This window comes from Mytilus californianus, unplaced genomic scaffold (assembly GCF_021869535.1).
Source record: "Mytilus californianus isolate M0D057914Y unplaced genomic scaffold, xbMytCali1.0.p SCAF_1, whole genome shotgun sequence".
Classification (NCBI taxonomy): domain Eukaryota; kingdom Metazoa; phylum Mollusca; class Bivalvia; order Mytilida; family Mytilidae; genus Mytilus; species Mytilus californianus.
The window spans coordinates 50,995,562-51,019,426 of record NW_026262581.1 but is presented as its reverse complement, the minus strand read 5'-3'; the positions used below and the strand labels follow the sequence as shown (position 1 = coordinate 51,019,426).

Below are 23,865 nucleotides of genomic sequence, written 5' to 3'. Positions count from 1 at the left end.
TGTTTGGGGAGATCTTAGTTTATTGCTGGTCTGGTATGAAGAGCCATTGTGCTTTTATCAGCACATGGCATCTCTGGGCTTCAGACATTAGTTTTTTTGTTGGTGCTGCTTGCCAGAAAATTAAATAAAATAGTTCTAAAGTAAGTTCACATGCATGTGTTCATTTTGTATTTGTGACACATTTGGTTTTCTATTTGTGACACATTTGGTTTTCTATAGATAGTTTTTGCTTCATCAAATCAAAATGGCTGCCTTTCAGTTTTGTTTTATAGGTCTGCTTCAAAGTAAACAGATTTTTTCCTATTAGAATCATTTTTATTCTTTCTGGTTATGCTCTATCCTCATTTTAAAATTACTTGGCTTCGCAATTTGATAAAAAAAAAATTGGTTGAAATGAGTTCAGATATTTATAGTAGGTCTGTAATATTACTAATAAATATACACTGCCCTTATTCTTTGCTCCTTCAAATGCTCTTATATATTTTTTTTTTATATAATTATATTACATGTAGGTTTCATTAGAATCTGTAATTGTGATTGGCTTGCAACAATCAGGAGGCACTCCAATATCAATTGTTTTTTCCTTATAAAATATAACAGCTATGACTGCACCTGCTATCTGTGACAATGTTAAAACAATGCATAGAAAAACAAACGAAAAGCTTAATTTCATGGTTGTTGCATTTGAATTTAATTGTAAGAATTGAATGCTTCTTTTTATAATTTTATTTGGTTGTAAAAGCATTGATTACTGTCGTGCTTCATACAAAGTGTGATTCGGTCAACGCTTTTACACCCTAATAAAATTATGAAAAGAAGCATTCAAGTCTTAAGGAACTTTTATTTCCCCCATTTAATATTTAATGTCAAGTAGGAAATTTTGCAAAAAGTCTATTTTTGGCTGATGTTGCCATTAAGATGACATTATGAAAATGTCATTTGCATTAATTTGATTTTAAGGAAGGTATTTATCTGAGACAAGAAAATCTTGAAAAATAAAACATTACACCCTAAATTTATACTGCTCAAAGATAAAGCATTTAACAGTATCATTATATGCCTATATTTTACAGGAATTGGTAGAACTTATTCGTGCCAAGAAAGCTGCACAAGACGCAGCTGCCAAGAAGAAGTGAGAAGAAAAACAAAATGTGCTTACTTAAAAAAAGCCTGTTGAAGGACATCAAGACATATATATATAGACTGTAAATTCAGAAATTATTGCATGCATTTATTATTGCGATTTTGGAAGAATGGACAATAATGCGAGATTAATTATTGGGATTTTAGGAAAATCTGCATACAGATATCCTAATCAGATATTATTTATTGTTTTATTTATTGCAATATTTACCAAGTTGCATTATTCACATTAATAAAAACCTCGCAATAGTTTTTGAATTTACAGTAGACTACTGACAAATCTGGTATAACATATGTATAGATCACTGACAAATCTGGAATTACATATGTATAGACTACTAAGAAATCTGGAATTACATATGTATATACTACTGACAAATCTGGAATTACTCTAGAACATGTGTTTATGACATTTCAGTTGAAAATTTATTACAAAACGTTATTATGATTCAGAATATGTGTGTCATGTCAGATCCTTTGTGTCATATTATTGTGTAAAGTGATAGTACAATTTTCCTGTAATCTTTCAAGTACTACTTAACATAATAAACTGTTATTTTCTTGTTACAGTGTTTGTTTGATCCCCTAACTAAACTCAATGAGGGGTATATAGTGATTCACACGTCAGTCTCTTCATCCATCCTTTTGTCTGTCCCTCACTTTTGGTTTCAGCATAATAAAGTATAGCTTGACTCAGTCTTTTGAAATTTAAATGCAATGTCATGAACCATTAAATACAGATAAAGTTTGATTAAAAATTTTGTTTTACATTTACCAGTCAAGAGTTATGTCTTAAAAATTGGAATCAGTAATACAAGATCTACAAAAATGCCAACATGACTGAAATTTACCTACAATCTCAAATTAGATATTTGTATATTAGATATGTAAAAACTATAGTGAGCAATATGAAATCTACAAAAAAGGCAATATGATTGAAACCAATGGATATCTCCTTAAAAAGTTATTGCCCTTAGATGATGATTTATTTTTTACTATTTTTCTTTTTTTTCCCCAATCATATCAAACAAATCTATAATAGATAAGTATACAGCAAACCAAGATCTACAACAATGTCATTATCAGGACTCCTTTTAGGAGGTATTGCTTTTAAATGATGATTTTTTACTAATTTTTATAATTTTGCCAATTATCGCAAAAACTATAAAAGATAGGTAGAAACTTGTAAACAGTTAAAACTATCAGCAATACAAGATCATCAAAAATGCCACTAAATAATATCAGGAAATAAGAGTATCTGTGATCACTTGATCACTCATTTCTAGTTTACCATGGAATAGACAAAGGAAACGGGGAATGTGTCAAAGAGACAACAACCCGACCATAGAGCAGAAAACAGCCTAAGGCCACCAATGGGTCTTCAACGCAGCAAGAAATTCCTGGAGGTGGACTTCAGCTGGCCCTTGAAATAATGTCTACTAGCAAAATGGATGCCACACTAAACTCCGAAACATGCAAATGAACCAAAATTTAAAAAGCTAGAGGTTTCTGACTTGGGACAGGTGCAAATATTATGTTGGAAATATCAAATAATAGAATATATTTTGCAAATAAATTTAACAAATACTGTCATAATTAGCCCATCAATCCCATTTTAAATATTATGTACTGCATATTGAACGAGAAACAACATAAATACTGTCATAATTAGCCCATCAATCCTTTTTTGTCTTGCCTTGACGGAGTCAAAAAGCGAGACATAGGTATGCTGTTTCCGGCGACGGCGTCAACAATGTATTAGTTTGTGATTAGGTCTAGTTCATGGTGAACCACTAGTGGTAGGTCAATGATATTTGGTATGCAGTTGTATTAGCATTGGCACATCTCATTACCATGGAGATTATTTGGCCCCACCCCCTCAGTCAAGGTCTATGGACTTTGAAACTTTTGCTTAGTTTACATGTATTAGTTAGTTAGGTCAATTTAAGATGAACCACTTATGTTAAGTCAATGATATTCGGTATGTAAATGTATTGGCATTTGCAAGTTTCATTTCCATGGAGATTATATAACCCCAACCCCTAATTATGGTTCATTGACTTTGAAACTTTTACATAGTTTACAAGTGAATGTTTGTGTTTAGGTTTGTTTAAAGGGAACGACTTATGAAATGTCAATAGTATTTGGTTTGCAGTTGTATTAGCATTGGCACATCTCATTTCCATGGAGATGGTTTAGCCCTGTACCTTCAGTCATGGTTCATTGACTTTGAATATTTGCATAACTTACATGTTAAAGTATTGCTATTTTAATTTCAACATTTGCATTATCAAAATAACAAATAGGCGAGACATATCTCTGTGTTAACAGTTTATTAAATATTATGTACTGCATATTGAACGAGAAACAAAATAAATACTGTCATAATTAGCCCATCTTTACCATTGTAAATATTATGTACTGCATATTGAACGAGAAACAAAATAAACAATGTATCAGCTGTGTACAAAAGGTGAAGTTAACTATTTATGTATTATTATAAATAAAGGAGTTTAAAATGACAGTTTTTTTAAAACATTTTGAGGATGTTGAGGATGATGGATTGGTGTTTAACTGTCTTGTGGAAAATATGACATAAATATCTGTATGAAACCATGGGAATGATGTAAGAATGAAACTTGCATTGGATTAGACCAGTTCACAATTTAAGGATTCCCATATCAAGCTAAGTTTTATGAGCTTGTTTCTCAGACCTTCAATACAAACAGGGACATATAATACAATGTATTATGTCTCTGATATAAAGAAACGGTAAACTGCAATGTTAAAGGATTGTACGGGGTTACAGTAAACTAGAATAACAAATAGTCTTTACTATCACATTCTAGTTTTCCGTTTCTCTTATTGTTGCGACAAACCTTCAATACAGAGACAGTAAACTGCAACGCACAGGTGGGAAGATGATTGTAATGTAAAAATTGAATGAAAACACTTTTGTTTACCGTACCCGCATATTGTATCGGCTGTTACTGAGCCTTTTGTAATTTCAAGGATGCTTGGTTATTAAAAAAGCATCCTTGAAATTGCAACAAGCTCCTGTTATGGTGCCTGTTGTAATTCCAAGGATGCTTGGGTATTTAAAACTGACTGAAGGCAAGATGGACTGAGATAGCATCAGCACGTTTTTCAACAGATGGTTCAAGCAAAGAGGAGCCGAGGGATTTTAAGATGTCGCTATAGCAAATTTTGGTTCACGTAAATTTCACGTGAGATTCACCTCAAACGAGCTTATACATGAAACTCGCATGAAATTTTTCACGTGAATCTGATGTGAAATTCACGTGAATTGGGATTTCACGAGAAATTCACGTTAAAAATTTCACGTTAATTTCACCTGAATTGAGAATTTAGGTGGTGTAGTGTTTTCGGGGAAAGAGAGGGTGTTGGAGATTTGAGCTTCGACCATTGAGGTTGCATATTAAACTATCGGAGAATGGTAAAGCTCCGAAGAGCATGACGTAGAGCATAACTCCCATACTCCACATGTATTCGACTGCTTTGACAACTTGAGAGAAGACAGAGAAGGTGGCTTTAACGGACATGATTTCAATGGCTTCGACAATGTTTTCGTGTTTGAGGCTGAGGAAAGCTTCAAACTCAGTAGAGGCTTTGAGGACTTTTTTAATTGCAACTTTACCGAATACTTCGCTAGAGGCGGAGAAAACTTCTTCAGTAAGAGCTATATTGTTTGAAAGTCAACTGTTCAATAAAAATTCCATTTTAAATTGGCGTAGGTTTGATGTAATAAAAGTATCTAAATACTGAAATTCAAGCCATATATAGTGATATGGCTGTTAAGGGCTGTTCCAAAGCTTGATGTTCAAGGGTGAAAAGAATTAATAAATGCTTTCTTACACAATAAAATAGTACATTATTGAAAATATCTCCCCTTTTCATTAATGGCAACTTCTCTTGCAAACGGTAAACAAAGTAATTGGTTGTACCAGGGCATTTATCTTATAGGTTTACCGTATTGCCTTTTAACTGTGATGATTACCGTAACCATAAACTTTGTCATTAAAGGTTTACCGTAACTCAACCAGTCCGTATACAGTACAGTTTACTGTTTCCTAGTATACAAGGTTTACCACAAGCTAAGGGTAAACCAATGAAATGGCTGTATTTTTAAAATAAGATTTGTGCTTCCAATTTATTTATTGGGATTAGAACATAATTCCATTGAAGATAAAACTATGGAGATACGGTTAGCTACACCGACAATACATTCTTGTTTACCGTAATCACATGCAATCGGTTACATTAGATTGTTTCTCAAACCTTCAATACGAAGTAAAAAGGATTGTTTGGGGATGCGTCAAAGTAGAATAACCAAGTTTTCCATTTCTCTGCAACTTGTAAAACTTTAAAACTGCATTCTTGTTTACCGTAACCACATGCAATCGGTTACAAAGGGTAAAGACGTCCTATAACATTTAGTCCCATTAGTAAAATTAGAAGTGATTTAACTTTTTTTATTATCCTAAGCTTGTTAAACCTTCAATACAAAGAAACGGTAAACTGCAATGTTAAAGGATTGTACGGGGATACGGTAAACTAGAATAACAAATAGTCGTTACTATCGCATTCGAGATTTCCGTTTCTCTTATTGTTGCGACAAACCTTGAATACAAAGAGACGGTAAACTGCAACGCACAGGTGGGACGATGATTGGAATGTAAAAATTGAATGAACACTTTTGTTTACCGTACCCGCATACCGTATCGGATGAAACTACGCTAAAGGAAGGTTTACATGGTTTACCGTAACAATAGAACGGACAAAAAAAAGCATCCTTGAAATCGCAACAAGCTCCTGTTACGGAGCCTGTTGTAATTTCAAGGATGCTAGGGTATTTTAAAACTGACTGAAGGCAAGATGGACTGAGATGGCATCAGCACGTTTTTCAACAGATGGTTCAAGCATAGAGGAGACGAGGGATTTTAAGATGTCGCTAGTGTTTTCGGGGAACGAGAGGGTGTTGGAGATTTGAGCTTTGACCATTGAGGTTGCGTCACTATCGGAGAATGGGAAAGCTCCGAAGAGCATGACGTAGAGCATAACTCCCATACTCCACATGTCGGCTTTCATGGTGTTGTGTTCCATTCCCATAATAACTTCTGGGGCAGCGTATGGGAGGGTTCCACAAAATTCTTCAGACTCGGCAACAACAACGGATGATTTGGCAAATCCAAAATCGGCCAATTTGACACATCCATTAGACAACAAGACGTTTTCTAATTTAATGGCATTGTGGGCGATTCCATTTGAGTGGCAGTATTCGACTGCTTTGACAACTTGAAAGAAGACAGAGAGGGTGGCTTCAACGGACATGACATTGGCAATACGTGTCCTGCATCGGTTTTCAGATAGATTGTTGTCTTTTCTAGTTGTCTCGCGTTTTTCTCTTCACCTCCAAATGCCGATAAATGTATTATCTCTGTTCTCTCTATCTGTAAGTTGAGTTTATTCGCTAAGTTCTGCGTTAAAATCGATCTTTGCGCTCCTTCGTCAAAAAGAATGTTTGTCTCGGTGTAGAGCTGATTCGACCCTACTTGTGCTACGGCGGTTTTCAAAAGTACATTTGATCGCGATTCTGTCGATTGTGAATACAAAATGGTAGTATCTTGATCCGTTGTATGACTTTCATTTACGAGGTGAACGTTTGTCGAATTTGAAGATGGTGGGTTTTGCGGGTTGCTGCTCTGATTATCTTTCGCGCGGAAATTCGTATGTGCTGAGTTACTACCCCCGTTTCTATGGCTTACCTCATGGGCTGGTTTTATGCTATTTGTTAGACGTACATTACACAAGCTTGTATGGTGTTTCTTATTACAATGTCTACATGTGTGTTTAGATTTACATTCGTTTAGTCTGTGTTTACCAAGGCAATTAAAGCATAACTTATCACGTTTTACTATGTTCATACGACATTCTGTGTCGGTTATTTTACTGCAATGGGTAGGTGCGTTTATTTCGTGACAGAAAACGCAAGGTCTAGTCTCAATATTCTTGTAAGATTTGGACTTCGGCAATTTCGCTCCGGCAAAGAAAGACGATATTGTGGGCAAATTGTGTGTTGACTCTATCTCTTGTCCTGCGTCCATTATATCTATCTCGTCTAATATGCTTATATAATACCCAAGTTTTTGTTCTGTGTTCTCGCGCGAGATGTTTTCTGACTTCCCCGGGTAATTTGTTCATAATAATGGGAACAAGTAACGTGCCGTATGTTTCCTGTGTTTGACCCAAAGCTTCTAATCCCCTGACGTAACCTTCCATTTTATCGTAAAAACTTCGTAAGCTTGTTAACTGATTTCTAGGCGAAGGAATTTCTAATAATGCCTGCATGTATGCATTTATGATTTTATCTTGTTGACCGAACCTCTCTTTTAACAGATTTACGGCTTCATCGTAGTTTACATTTGTTAGTGCGAAACCTGCTATTGATCCTAGTGCTTCATGTTCTAGCTGTGCTTTCAAGTAATTAAATTTTTGTACATTTGTAAGTGACAGATTAAGATGTACGGCCGACTCATATGAGTCCCAGAAATTTTGCCATTCTAAAATGTTGCCTGAGAAGGTTGAAAGCGAAAGTTTTGGTAGGCGGTGACTCTGATTACTAGTTGACGAAAATGTACTTTGTTGCGTGTTAAATGTGTGACTGGCTTGTACAGACGGGTTTTCAAACGACTGTGCGTTGTGTGGGTTGGTTATGTTGTGCGTTGGAACAAACGGTATAGTTTCTGGATTTAACGTGTGAGTTGTAGTATGTGATTCAATATGACGGGACTGCGGGGTTTGGACATTTTGTATGAACTTACGTATGTGTCGAATCTTCGTTTCCATAGTCACTGAATATTCCATTGAATCAATAATCTCATTTTCCACATCTTCCGGTTCTGTTAACTTAAGAATTTGTTCATTTAAGTCCTCAAACAATGTTTGTTTTTGCACAAGTTTTCCGAGCGTTGCAAAGACTTCTTCTTCATCGAAATTCGTATTCTCCTTTGCTTCATCTAACCTGCGGAATAGTCTGGTAACAGCGCTTCTGTTCCCAGATCGAACTGATTTCAATTTTTCGAGATCCATTGGTCACGGCACCATAAATATAGATGATAGTTAGGGCAATGTGTATAAAGACAACTGTTCAGCCATTACATTTTATATACAACTAACGTATTTCCGGCCAAGGCGACGTCACTGACAATACGACGTCGACAATGGACAAGTACAATAGTACGGACGTTATGTTCCCGCGACAATCTCAACATTACTATCGCATTCGAGTTTTCCGTTTCTCTTGTTGCGACAAACCTTGAATACAAAGAGACTAAACTGCAACGCACAGGTGGGACGATGATTGGAATGTAAAAATTGAATGAAAACACTTTTGTTTACCGTACCCGCATACCGTATCGGATGAAGCTACGCTAAAGGAAGGTTTACATGGTTTACCGTAACAATAGAACGGACAAAAAAAAAGCATCCTTGAAATCGCAACAAGCTCCTGTTACGGAGCCTGTTGTAATTTCAAGGATGCTAGGGTATTTTAAAACTGACTCAAGGCAAGATGGACTGAGATGGCATCAGCACGTTTTTCAACAGATGGTTCAAGCATAGAGGAGACGAGGGATTTTAAGATGTCGCTAGTGTTTTCGGGGAACGAGAGGGTGTTGGAGATTTGAGCTTTGACCATTGAGGTTGCATCACTATCGGAGAATGGGAAAGCTCCGAAGAGCATGACGTAGAGCATAACTCCCATACTCCACATGTCGGCTTTCATGGTGTTGTGTTCCATTCCCATAATAACTTCTGGGGCAGCGTATGGGAGGGTTCCACAAAATTCTTCAGACTCGGCAACAACAACGGATGATTTGGCAAATCCAAAATCGGCCAATTTGACACATCCATTAGACAACAAGACGTTTTCTAATTTAATGGCATTGTGGGTGATTCCATTTGAGTGGCAGTATTCGACTGCTTTGACAACTTGAAAGAAGACAGAGAGGGTGGCTTCAACGGACATGACATTGGCAATACGTGTCCTGCATCGGTTTTCAGATAGATTGTTGTCTTTTCTAGTTGTCTCGCGTTTTTCTCTTCACCTCCAAATGCCGATAAATGTATTATCTCTGTTCCCTCTATCTGTAAGTTGAGTTTATTCGCTAAGTTCTGCGTTAAAATCGATCTTTGCGCTCCTTCGTCAAAAAGAATGTTTGTCTCGGTGTAGAGCTGATTCGACCCTACTTGTGCTACGGCGGTTTTCAAAAGTACATTTGATCGCGATTCTGTCGATTGTGAATACAAAATGGTAGTATCTTGATCCGTTGTATGACTTTCATTTACGAGGTGAACGTTTGTCGAATTTGAAGATGGTGGGTTTTGCGGGTTGCTGCTCTGATTATCTTTCGCGCGGAAATTCGTATGTGCTGAGTTACTACCCCCGTTTCTATGGCTTACCTCATGGGCTGGTTTTATGCTATTTGTTAGACGTACATTACACAAGCTTGTATGGTGTTTCTTATTACAATGTCTACATGTGTGTTTAGATTTACATTCGTTTAGTCTGTGTTTACCAAGGCAATTAAAGCATAACTTATCACGTTTTACTATGTTCATACGGCATTCTGTGTCGGTTATTTTACTGCAATGGGTAGGTGCGTGTATTTCGTGACAGAAAACGCAAGGTATAGTCTCAATATTCTTGTAAGATTTGGACTTCGGCAATTTCGCTCCGGCAAAGAAAGACGATATTGTGGGCAAATTGTGTGTTGACTCTATCTGTTGTCCAGCGTCCATTATATCTATCTCGTCTAATATGCTTATATAATACCCAAGTTTTTGTTCTGTGTTCTCGCGCGAGATGTTTTCTGACTTCCCCGGGTAATTTGTTCATAATAATGGGAACAAGTAACGTGCCGTATGTTTCCTGTGTTTGACCCAAAGCTTCTAATCCCCTGACGTAACCTTCCATTTTATCGTAAAAACTTCGTAAGCTTGTTAACTGATTTCTAGGCGAAGGAATTTCTAATAATGCCTGCATGTATGCATTTATGATTTTATCTTGTTGACCGAACCTCTCTTTTAACAGATTTACGGCTTCATCGTAGTTTACATTTGTTAGTGCGAAACCTGCTATTGATCCTAGTGCTTCATGTTCTAGCTGTGCTTTCAAGTGATTAAATTTTTGTACATTTGTAAGTGACAGATTAAGATGTACGGCCGACTCATATGAGTCCCAGAAAGTTTGCCATTCTAAAATGTTGCCTGAGAAGGTTGAAAGCGAAAGTTTTGGTAGGCGGTGACTCTGATTACTAGTTGACGAAAATGTACTTTGTTGCGTGTTAAATGTGTGACTGGCTTGTACAGACGGGTTTTCAAACGACTGTGCGTTGTGTGGGTTGGTTATGTTGTGCGTTGGAACAAACGGTATAGTTTCTGGATTTAACGTGTGAGTTGTAGTATGTGATTCAATATGACGGGACTGCGGGGTTTGGACATTTTGTATGAACTAACGTATGTGTCGAATCTTCGTTTCCATAGTCACTGAATATTCCATTGAATCAATAATCTCATTTTCCACATCTTCCGGTTCTGTTAACTCAAGAATTTGTTCATTTAAGTCCTCAAACAATGTTTGTTTTTGCACAAGTTTTCCGAGCGTTGCAAAGACTTCTTCTTCATCGAAATTCGTATTCTCCTTTGCTTCATCTAACCTGCGGAATAGTCTGGTAACAGCGCTTCTGTTCCCAGATCGAACTGATTTCAATTTTTCGAGATCCATTGGTCACGGCACCATAAATATAGATGATAGTTAGGGCAATGTGTATAAAGACAACTGTTCAGCCATTACATTTTATATACAACTAACGTATTTCCGGCCAAGGCGACGTCACTGACAATACGACGTCGACAATGGACAAGTACAATAGTACGGACGTTATGTTCCCGCGACAATCTCAACATTACTATCGCATTCGAGTTTTCCGTTTCTCTTGTTGCGACAAACCTTGAATACAAAGAGACTAAACTGCAACGCACAGGTGGGACGATGATTGGAATGTAAAAATTGAATGAAAACACTTTTGTTTACCGTACCCGCATACCGTATCGGATGAAGCTACGCTAAAGGAAGGTTTACATGGTTTACCGTAACAATAGAACGGACAAAAAAAAAGCATCCTTGAAATCGCAACAAGCTCCTGTTACGGAGCCTGTTGTAATTTCAAGGATGCTAGGGTATTTTAAAACTGACTCAAGGCAAGATGGACTGAGATGGCATCAGCACGTTTTTCAACAGATGGTTCAAGCATAGAGGAGACGAGGGATTTTAAGATGTCGCTAGTGTTTTCGGGGAACGAGAGGGTGTTGGAGATTTGAGCTTTGACCATTGAGGTTGCGTCACTATCGGAGAATGGGAAAGCTCCGAAGAGCATGACGTAGAGCATAACTCCCATACTCCACATGTCGGCTTTCATGGTGTTGTGTTCCATTCCCATAATAACTTCTGGGGCAGCGTATGGGAGGGTTCCACAAAATTCTTCAGACTCGGCAACAACAACGGATGATTTGGCAAATCCAAAATCGGCCAATTTGACACATCCATTAGACAACAAGACGTTTTCTAATTTAATGGCATTGTGGGCGATTCCATTTGAGTGGCAGTATTCGACTGCTTTGACAACTTGAAAGAAGACAGAGAGGGTGGCTTCAACGGACATGACATTGGCAATACGTGTCCTGCATCGGTTTTCAGATAGATTGTTGTCTTTTCTAGTTGTCTCGCGTTTTTCTCTTCACCTCCAAATGCCGATAAATGTATTATCTCTGTTCCCTCTATCTGTAAGTTGAGTTTATTCGCTAAGTTCTGCGTTAAAATCGATCTTTGCGCTCCTTCGTCAAAAAGAATGTTTGTCTCGGTGTAGAGCTGATTCGACCCTACTTGTGCTACGGCGGTTTTCAAAAGTACATTTGATCGCGATTCTGTCGATTGTGAATACAAAATGGTAGTATCTTGATCCGTTGTATGACTTTCATTTACGAGGTGAACGTTTGTCGAATTTGAAGATGGTGGGTTTTGCGGGTTGCTGCTCTGATTATCTTTCGCGCGGAAATTCGTATGTGCTGAGTTACTACCCCCGTTTCTATGGCTTACCTCACGGGCTGGTTTTATGCTATTTGTTAGACGTACATAACACAAGCTTGTATGGTGTTTCTTATTACAATGTCTACATGTGTGTTTAGATTTACATTCGTTTAGTCTGTGTTTACCAAGGCAATTAAAGCATAACTTATCACGTTTTACTATGTTCATACGGCATTCTGTGTCGGTTATTTTACTGCAATGGGTAGGTGCGTGTATTTCGTGACAGAAAACGCAAGGTCTAGTCTCAATATTCTTGTAAGATTTGGACTTCGGCAATTTCGCTCCGGCAAAGAAAGACGATATTGTGGGCAAATTGTGTGTTGACTCTATCTCTTGTCCTGCGTCCATTATATCTATCTCGTCTAATATGCTTATATAATACCCAAGTTTTTGTTCTGTGTTCTCGCGCGAGATGTTTTCTGACTTCCCCGGGTAATTTGTTCATAATAATGGGAACAAGTAACGTGCCGTATGTTTCCTGTGTTTGACCCAAAGCTTCTAATCCCCTGACGTAACCTTCCATTTTATCGTAAAAACTTCGTAAGCTTGTTAACTGATTTCTAGGCGAAGGAATTTCTAATAATGCCTGCATGTATGCATTTATGATTTTATCTTGTTGACCGAACCTCTCTTTTAACAGATTTACGGCTTCATCGTAGTTTACATTTGTTAGTGCGAAACCTGCTATTGATCCTAGTGCTTCATGTTCTAGCTGTGCTTTCAAGTGATTAAATTTTTGTACATTTGTAAGTGACAGATTAAGATGTACGGCCGACTCATATGAGTCCCAGAAAGTTTGCCATTCTAAAATGTTGCCTGAGAAGGTTGAAAGCGAAAGTTTTGGTAGGCGGTGACTCTGATTACTAGTTGACGAAAATGTACTTTGTTGCGTGTTAAATGTGTGACTGGCTTGTACAGACGGGTTTTCAAACGACTGTGCGTTGTGTGGGTTGGTTATGTTGTGCGTTGGAACAAACGGTATAGTTTCTGGATTTAACGTGTGAGTTGTAGTATGTGATTCAATATGACGGGACTGCGGGGTTTGGACATTTTGTATGAACTTACGTATGTGTCGAATCTTCGTTTCCATAGTCACTGAATATTCCATTGAATCAATAATCTCATTTTCCACATCTTCCGGTTCTGTTAACTTAAGAATTTGTTCATTTAAGTCCTCAAACAATGTTTGTTTTTGCACAAGTTTTCCGAGCGTTGCAAAGACTTCTTCTTCATCGAAATTCGTATTCTCCTTTGCTTCATCTAACCTGCGGAATAGTCTGGTAACAGCGCTTCTGTTCCCAGATCGAACTGATTTCAATTTTTCGAGATCCATTGGTCACGGCACCATAAATATAGATGATAGTTAGGGCAATGTGTATAAAGACAACTGTTCAGCCATTACATTTTATATACAACTAACGTATTTCCGGCCAAGGCGACGTCACTGACAATACGACGTCGACAATGGACAAGTACAATAGTACGGACGTTATGTTCCCGCGACAATCTCAACATTACTATCGCATTCGAGTTTTCCGTTTCTCTTGTTGCGACAAACCTTGAATACAAAGAGACTAAACTGCAACGCACAGGTGGGACGATGATTGGAATGTAAAAATTGAATGAAAACACTTTTGTTTACCGTACCCGCATACCGTATCGGATGAAGCTACGCTAAAGGAAGGTTTACATGGTTTACCGTAACAATAGAACGGACAAAAAAAAAGCATCCTTGAAATCGCAACAAGCTCCTGTTACGGAGCCTGTTGTAATTTCAAGGATGCTAGGGTATTTTAAAACTGACTCAAGGCAAGATGGACTGAGATGGCATCAGCACGTTTTTCAACAGATGGTTCAAGCATAGAGGAGACGAGGGATTTTAAGATGTCGCTAGTGTTTTCGGGGAACGAGAGGGTGTTGGAGATTTGAGCTTTGACCATTGAGGTTGCGTCACTATCGGAGAATGGGAAAGCTCCGAAGAGCATGACGTAGAGCATAACTCCCATACTCCACATGTCGGCTTTCATGGTGTTGTGTTCCATTCCCATAATAACTTCTGGGGCAGCGTATGGGAGGGTTCCACAAAATTCTTCAGACTCGGCAACAACAACGGATGATTTGGCAAATCCAAAATCGGCCAATTTGACACATCCATTAGACAACAAGACGTTTTCTAATTTAATGGCATTGTGGGTGATTCCATTTGAGTGGCAGTATTCGACTGCTTTGACAACTTGAAAGAAGACAGAGAGGGTGGCTTCAACGGACATGACATTGGCAATACGTGTCCTGCATCGGTTTTCAGATAGATTGTTGTCTTTTCTAGTTGTCTCGCGTTTTTCTCTTCACCTCCAAATGCCGATAAATGTATTATCTCTGTTCCCTCTATCTGTAAGTTGAGTTTATTCGCTAAGTTCTGCGTTAAAATCGATCTTTGCGCTCCTTCGTCAAAAAGAATGTTTGTCTCGGTGTAGAGCTGATTCGACCCTACTTGTGCTACGGCGGTTTTCAAAAGTACATTTGATCGCGATTCTGTCGATTGTGAATACAAAATGGTAGTATCTTGATCCGTTGTATGACTTTCATTTACGAGGTGAACGTTTGTCGAATTTGAAGATGGTGGGTTTTGCGGGTTGCTGCTCTGATTATCTTTCGCGCGGAAATTCGTATGTGCTGAGTTACTACCCCCGTTTCTATGGCTTACCTCATGGGCTGGTTTTATGCTATTTGTTAGACGTACATTACACAAGCTTGTATGGTGTTTCTTATTACAATGTCTACATGTGTGTTTAGATTTACATTCGTTTAGTCTGTGTTTACCAAGGCAATTAAAGCATAACTTATCACGTTTTACTATGTTCATACGGCATTCTGTGTCGGTTATTTTACTGCAATGGGTAGGTGCGTGTATTTCGTGACAGAAAACGCAAGGTATAGTCTCAATATTCTTGTAAGATTTGGACTTCGGCAATTTCGCTCCGGCAAAGAAAGACGATATTGTGGGCAAATTGTGTGTTGACTCTATCTGTTGTCCAGCGTCCATTATATCTATCTCGTCTAATATGCTTATATAATACCCAAGTTTTTGTTCTGTGTTCTCGCGCGAGATGTTTTCTGACTTCCCCGGGTAATTTGTTCATAATAATGGGAACAAGTAACGTGCCGTATGTTTCCTGTGTTTGACCCAAAGCTTCTAATCCCCTGACGTAACCTTCCATTTTATCGTAAAAACTTCGTAAGCTTGTTAACTGATTTCTAGGCGAAGGAATTTCTAATAATGCCTGCATGTATGCATTTATGATTTTATCTTGTTGACCGAACCTCTCTTTTAACAGATTTACGGCTTCATCGTAGTTTACATTTGTTAGTGCGAAACCTGCTATTGATCCTAGTGCTTCATGTTCTAGCTGTGCTTTCAAGTGATTAAATTTTTGTACATTTGTAAGTGACAGATTAAGATGTACGGCCGACTCATATGAGTCCCAGAAAGTTTGCCATTCTAAAATGTTGCCTGAGAAGGTTGAAAGCGAAAGTTTTGGTAGGCGGTGACTCTGATTACTAGTTGACGAAAATGTACTTTGTTGCGTGTTAAATGTGTGACTGGCTTGTACAGACGGGTTTTCAAACGACTGTGCGTTGTGTGGGTTGGTTATGTTGTGCGTTGGAACAAACGGTATAGTTTCTGGATTTAACGTGTGAGTTGTAGTATGTGATTCAATATGACGGGACTGCGGGGTTTGGACATTTTGTATGAACTAACGTATGTGTCGAATCTTCGTTTCCATAGTCACTGAATATTCCATTGAATCAATAATCTCATTTTCCACATCTTCCGGTTCTGTTAACTTAAGAATTTGTTCATTTAAGTCCTCAAACAATGTTTGTTTTTGCACAAGTTTTCCGAGCGTTGCAAAGACTTCTTCTTCATCGAAATTCGTATTCTCCTTTGCTTCATCTAACCTGCGGAATAGTCTGGTAACAGCGCTTCTGTTCCCAGATCGAACTGATTTCAATTTTTCGAGATCCATTGGTCACGGCACCATAAATATAGATGATAGTTAGGGCAATGTGTATAAAGACAACTGTTCAGCCATTACATTTTATATACAACTAACGTATTTCCGGCCAAGGCGACGTCACTGACAATACGACGTCGACAATGGACAAGTACAATAGTACGGACGTTATGTTCCCGCGACAATCTCAACATTACTATCGCATTCGAGTATTCCGTTTCTCTTGTTGCGACAAACCTTGAATACAAAGAGACTAAACTGCAACGCACAGGTGGGACGATGATTGGAATGTAAAAATTGAATGAAAACACTTTTGTTTACCGTACCCGCATACCGTATCGGATGAAGCTACGCTAAAGGAAGGTTTACATGGTTTACCGTAACAATAGAACGGACAAAAAAAAAGCATCCTTGAAATCGCAACAAGCTCCTGTTACGGAGCCTGTTGTAATTTCAAGGATGCTAGGGTATTTTAAAACTGACTCAAGGCAAGATGGACTGAGATGGCATCAGCACGTTTTTCAACAGATGGTTCAAGCATAGAGGAGACGAGGGATTTTAAGATGTCGCTAGTGTTTTCGGGGAACGAGAGGGTGTTGGAGATTTGAGCTTTGACCATTGAGGTTGCGTCACTATCGGAGAATGGGAAAGCTCCGAAGAGCATGACGTAGAGCATAACTCCCATACTCCACATGTCGGCTTTCATGGTGTTGTGTTCCATTCCCATAATAACTTCTGGGGCAGCGTATGGGAGGGTTCCACAAAATTCTTCAGACTCGGCAACAACAACGGATGATTTGGCAAATCCAAAATCGGCCAATTTGACACATCCATTAGACAACAAGACGTTTTCTAATTTAATGGCATTGTGGGCGATTCCATTTGAGTGGCAGTATTCGACTGCTTTGACAACTTGAAAGAAGACAGAGAGGGTGGCTTCAACGGACATGACATTGGCAATACGTGTCCTGCATCGGTTTTCAGATAGATTGTTGTCTTTTCTAGTTGTCTCGCGTTTTTCTCTTCACCTCCAAATGCCGATAAATGTATTATCTCTGTTCCCTCTATCTGTAAGTTGAGTTTATTCGCTAAGTTCTGCGTTAAAATCGATCTTTGCGCTCCTTCGTCAAAAAGAATGTTTGTCTCGGTGTAGAGCTGATTCGACCCTACTTGTGCTACGGCGGTTTTCAAAAGTACATTTGATCGCGATTCTGTCGATTGTGAATACAAAATGGTAGTATCTTGATCCGTTGTATGACTTTCATTTACGAGGTGAACGTTTGTCGAATTTGAAGATGGTGGGTTTTGCGGGTTGCTGCTCTGATTATCTTTCGCGCGGAAATTCGTATGTGCTGAGTTACTACCCCCGTTTCTATGGCTTACCTCATGGGCTGGTTTTATGCTATTTGTTAGACGTACATTACACAAGCTTGTATGGTGTTTCTTATTACAATGTCTACATGTGTGTTTAGATTTACATTCGTTTAGTCTGTGTTTACCAAGGCAATTAAAGCATAACTTATCACGTTTTACTATGTTCATACGGCATTCTGTGTCGGTTATTTTACTGCAATGGGTAGGTGCGTGTATTTCGTGACAGAAAACGCAAGGTATAGTCTCAATATTCTTGTAAGATTTGGACTTCGGCAATTTCGCTCCGGCAAAGAAAGACGATATTGTGGGCAAATTGTGTGTTGACTCTATCTGTTGTCCAGCGTCCATTATATCTATCTCGTCTAATATGCTTATATAATACCCAAGTTTTTGTTCTGTGTTCTCGCGCGAGATGTTTTCTGACTTCCCCGGGTAATTTGTTCATAATAATGGGAACAAGTAACGTGCCGTATGTTTCCTGTGTTTGACCCAAAGCTTCTAATCCCCTGACGTAACCTTCCATTTTATCGTAAAAACTTCGTAAGCTTGTTAACTGATTTCTAGGCGAAGGAATTTCTAATAATGCCTGCATGTATGCATTTATGATTTTATCTTGTTGACCGAACCTCTCTTTTAACAGATTTACGGCTTCATCGTAGTTTACATTTGTTAGTGCGAAACCTGCTATTGATCCTAGTGCTTCATGTTCTAGCTGTGCTTTCAAGTGATTAAATTTTTGTACATTTGTAAGTGACAGATTAAGATGTACGGCCGACTCATATGAGTCCCAGAAAGTTTGCCATTCTAAAATGTTGCCTGAGAAGGTTGAAAGCGAAAGTTTTGGTAGGCGGTGACTCTGATTACTAGTTGACGAAAATGTACTTTGTTGCGTGTTAAATGTGTGACTGGCTTGTACAGACGGGTTTTCAAACGACTGTGCGTTGTGTGGGTTGGTTATGTTGTGCGTTGGAACAAACGGTATAGTTTCTGGATTTAACGTGTGAGTTGTAGTATGTGATTCAATATGACGGGACTGCGGGGTTTGGACATTTTGTATGAACTAACGTATGTGTCGAATCTTCGTTTCCATAGTCACTGAATATTCCATTGAATCAATAATCTCATTTTCCACATCTTCCGGTTCTGTTAACTTAAGAATTTGTTCATTTAAGTCCTCAAACAATGTTTGTTTTTGCACAAGTTTTCCGAGCGTTGCAAAGACTTCTTCTTCATCGAAATTCGTATTCTCCTTTGCTTCATCTAACCTGCGGAATAGTCTGGTAACAGCGCTTCTGTTCCCAGATCGAACTGATTTCAATTTTTCGAGATCCATTGGTCACGGCACCATAAATATAGATGATAGTTAGGGCAATGTGTATAAAGACAACTGTTCAGCCATTACATTTTATATACAACTAACGTATTTCCGGCCAAGGCGACGTCACTGACAATACGACGTCGACAATGGACAAGTACAATAGTACGGACGTTATGTTCCCGCGACAATCTCAACATTACTATCGCATTCGAGTTTTCCGTTTCTCTTGTTGCGACAAACCTTGAATACAAAGAGACTAAACTGCAACGCACAGGTGGGACGATGATTGGAATGTAAAAATTGAATGAAAACACTTTTGTTTACCGTACCCGCATACCGTATCGGATGAAGCTACGCTAAAGGAAGGTTTACATGGTTTACCGTAACAATAGAACGGACAAAAAAAAAGCATCCTTGAAATCGCAACAAGCTCCTGTTACGGAGCCTGTTGTAATTTCAAGGATGCTAGGGTATTTTAAAACTGACTCAAGGCAAGATGGACTGAGATGGCATCAGCACGTTTTTCAACAGATGGTTCAAGCATAGAGGAGACGAGGGATTTTAAGATGTCGCTAGTGTTTTCGGGGAACGAGAGGGTGTTGGAGATTTGAGCTTTGACCATTGAGGTTGCGTCACTATCGGAGAATGGGAAAGCTCCGAAGAGCATGACGTAGAGCATAACTCCCATACTCCACATGTCGGCTTTCATGGTGTTGTGTTCCATTCCCATAATAACTTCTGGGGCAGCGTATGGGAGGGTTCCACAAAATTCTTCAGACTCGGCAACAACAACGGATGATTTGGCAAATCCAAAATCGGCCAATTTGACACATCCATTAGACAACAAGACGTTTTCTAATTTAATGGCATTGTGGGCGATTCCATTTGAGTGGCAGTATTCGACTGCTTTGACAACTTGAAAGAAGACAGAGAGGGTGGCTTCAACGGACATGACATTGGCAATACGTGTCCTGCATCGGTTTTCAGATAGATTGTTGTCTTTTCTAGTTGTCTCGCGTTTTTCTCTTCACCTCCAAATGCCGATAAATGTATTATCTCTGTTCCCTCTATCTGTAAGTTGAGTTTATTCGCTAAGTTCTGCGTTAAAATCGATCTTTGCGCTCCTTCGTCAAAAAGAATGTTTGTCTCGGTGTAGAGCTGATTCGACCCTACTTGTGCTACGGCGGTTTTCAAAAGTACATTTGATCGCGATTCTGTCGATTGTGAATACAAAATGGTAGTATCTTGATCCGTTGTATGACTTTCATTTACGAGGTGAACGTTTGTCGAATTTGAAGATGGTGGGTTTTGCGGGTTGCTGCTCTGATTATCTTTCGCGCGGAAATTCGTATGTGCTGAGTTACTACCCCCGTTTCTATGGCTTACCTCATGGGCTGGTTTTATGCTATTTGTTAGACGTACATTACACAAGCTTGTATGGTGTTTCTTATTACAATGTCTACATGTGTGTTTAGATTTACATTCGTTTAGTCTGTGTTTACCAAGGCAATTAAAGCATAACTTATCACGTTTTACTATGTTCATACGGCATTCTGTGTCGGTTATTTTACTGCAATGGGTAGGTGCGTGTATTTCGTGACAGAAAACGCAAGGTATAGTCTCAATATTCTTGTAAGATTTGGACTTCGGCAATTTCGCTCCGGCAAAGAAAGACGATATTGTGGGCAAATTGTGTGTTGACTCTATCTGTTGTCCAGCGTCCATTATATCTATCTCGTCTAATATGCTTATATAATACCCAAGTTTTTGTTCTGTGTTCTCGCGCGAGATGTTTTCTGACTTCCCCGGGTAATTTGTTCATAATAATGGGAACAAGTAACGTGCCGTATGTTTCCTGTGTTTGACCCAAAGCTTCTAATCCCCTGACGTAACCTTCCATTTTATCGTAAAAACTTCGTAAGCTTGTTAACTGATTTCTAGGCGAAGGAATTTCTAATAATGCCTGCATGTATGCATTTATGATTTTATCTTGTTGACCGAACCTCTCTTTTAACAGATTTACGGCTTCATCGTAGTTTACATTTGTTAGTGCGAAACCTGCTATTGATCCTAGTGCTTCATGTTCTAGCTGTGCTTTCAAGTGATTAAATTTTTGTACATTTGTAAGTGACAGATTAAGATGTACGGCCGACTCATATGAGTCCCAGAAAGTTTGCCATTCTAAAATGTTGCCTGAGAAGGTTGAAAGCGAAAGTTTTGGTAGGCGGTGACTCTGATTACTAGTTGACGAAAATGTACTTTGTTGCGTGTTAAATGTGTGACTGGCTTGTACAGACGGGTTTTCAAACGACTGTGCGTTGTGTGGGTTGGTTATGTTGTGCGTTGGAACAAACGGTATAGTTTCTGGATTTAACGTGTGAGTTGTAGTATGTGATTCAATATGACGGGACTGCGGGGTTTGGACATTTTGTATGAACTAACGTATGTGTCGAATCTTCGTTTCCATAGTCACTGAATATTCCATTGAATCAATAATCTCATTTTCCACATCTTCCGGTTCTGTTAACTTAAGAATTTGTTCATTTAAGTCCTCAAACAATGTTTGTTTTTGCACAAGTTTTCCGAGCGTTGCAAAGACTTCTTCTTCATCGAAATTCGTATTCTCCTTTGCTTCATCTAACCTGCGGAATAGTCTGGTAACAGCGCTTCTGTTCCCAGATCGAACTGATTTCAATTTTTCGAGATCCATTGGTCACGGCACCATAAATATAGATGATAGTTAGGGCAATGTGTATAAAGACAACTGTTCAGCCATTACATTTTATATACAACTAACGTATTTCCGGCCAAGGCGACGTCACTGACAATACGACGTCGACAATGGACAAGTACAATAGTACGGACGTTATGTTCCCGCGACAATCTCAACATTACTATCGCATTCGAGTTTTCCGTTTCTCTTGTTGCGACAAACCTTGAATACAAAGAGACTAAACTGCAACGCACAGGTGGGACGATGATTGGAATGTAAAAATTGAATGAAAACACTTTTGTTTACCGTACCCGCATACCGTATCGGATGAAGCTACGCTAAAGGAAGGTTTACATGGTTTACCGTAACAATAGAACGGACAAAAAAAAAGCATCCTTGAAATCGCAACAAGCTCCTGTTACGGAGCCTGTTGTAATTTCAAGGATGCTAGGGTATTTTAAAACTGACTCAAGGCAAGATGGACTGAGATGGCATCAGCACGTTTTTCAACAGATGGTTCAAGCATAGAGGAGACGAGGGATTTTAAGATGTCGCTAGTGTTTTCGGGGAACGAGAGGGTGTTGGAGATTTGAGCTTTGACCATTGAGGTTGCGTCACTATCGGAGAATGGGAAAGCTCCGAAGAGCATGACGTAGAGCATAACTCCCATACTCCACATGTCGGCTTTCATGGTGTTGTGTTCCATTCCCATAATAACTTCTGGGGCAGCGTATGGGAGGGTTCCACAAAATTCTTCAGACTCGGCAACAACAACGGATGATTTGGCAAATCCAAAATCGGCCAATTTGACACATCCATTAGACAACAAGACGTTTTCTAATTTAATGGCATTGTGGGCGATTCCATTTGAGTGGCAGTATTCGACTGCTTTGACAACTTGAAAGAAGACAGAGAGGGTGGCTTCAACGGACATGACATTGGCAATACGTGTCCTGCATCGGTTTTCAGATAGATTGTTGTCTTTTCTAGTTGTCTCGCGTTTTTCTCTTCACCTCCAAATGCCGATAAATGTATTATCTCTGTTCCCTCTATCTGTAAGTTGAGTTTATTCGCTAAGTTCTGCGTTAAAATCGATCTTTGCGCTCCTTCGTCAAAAAGAATGTTTGTCTCGGTGTAGAGCTGATTCGACCCTACTTGTGCTACGGCGGTTTTCAAAAGTACATTTGATCGCGATTCTGTCGATTGTGAATACAAAATGGTAGTATCTTGATCCGTTGTATGACTTTCATTTACGAGGTGAACGTTTGTCGAATTTGAAGATGGTGGGTTTTGCGGGTTGCTGCTCTGATTATCTTTCGCGCGGAAATTCGTATGTGCTGAGTTACTACCCCCGTTTCTATGGCTTACCTCATGGGCTGGTTTTATGCTATTTGTTAGACGTACATTACACAAGCTTGCATGGTGTTTCTTATTACAATGTCTACATGTGTGTTTAGATTTACATTCGTTTAGTCTGTGTTTACCAAGGCAATTAAAGCATAACTTATCACGTTTTACTATGTTCATACGGCATTCTGTGTCGGTTATTTTACTGCAATGGGTAGGTGCGTGTATTTCGTGACAGAAAACGCAAGGTATAGTCTCAATATTCTTGTAAGATTTGGACTTCGGCAATTTCGCTCCGGCAAAGAAAGACGATATTGTGGGCAAATTGTGTGTTGACTCTATCTCTTGTCCTGCGTCCATTATATCTATCTCGTCTAATATGCTTATATAATACCCAAGTTTTTGTTCTGTGTTCTCGCGCGAGATGTTTTCTGACTTCCCCGGGTAATTTGTTCATAATAATGGGAACAAGTAACGTGCCGTATGTTTCCTGTGTTTGACCCAAAGCTTCTAATCCCCTGACGTAACCTTCCATTTTATCGTAAAAACTTCGTAAGCTTGTTAACTGATTTCTAGGCGAAGGAATTTCTAATAATGCCTGCATGTATGCATTTATGATTTTATCTTGTTGACCGAACCTCTCTTTTAACAGATTTACGGCTTCATCGTAGTTTACATTTGTTAGTGCGAAACCTGCTATTGATCCTAGTGCTTCATGTTCTAGCTGTGCTTTCAAGTGATTAAATTTTTGTACATTTGTAAGTGACAGATTAAGATGTACGGCCGA

At 38.8% G+C, this 23,865-nt stretch overlaps 1 protein-coding gene across 1 annotated transcript in view; it reads left to right on the top strand.

Annotated features, from left to right (window-relative positions):
• The window catches only part of LOC127720705 (dnaJ homolog subfamily C member 2-like), a 40,991-nt gene extending 39,284 nt beyond the window's left edge, over nt 1–1,707 (top strand). Inside the window, exon 18 of the mRNA XM_052227463.1 lies at nt 1,074–1,707. Coding sequence (XP_052083423.1) covers nt 1,074–1,136 — 63 coding nt within the window. The 3' untranslated portion in view covers nt 1,137–1,707. The remainder of the gene's footprint in view (nt 1–1,073) is intronic.
• Nucleotides 1,708–23,865: the final 22,158 nt, after the last annotated feature.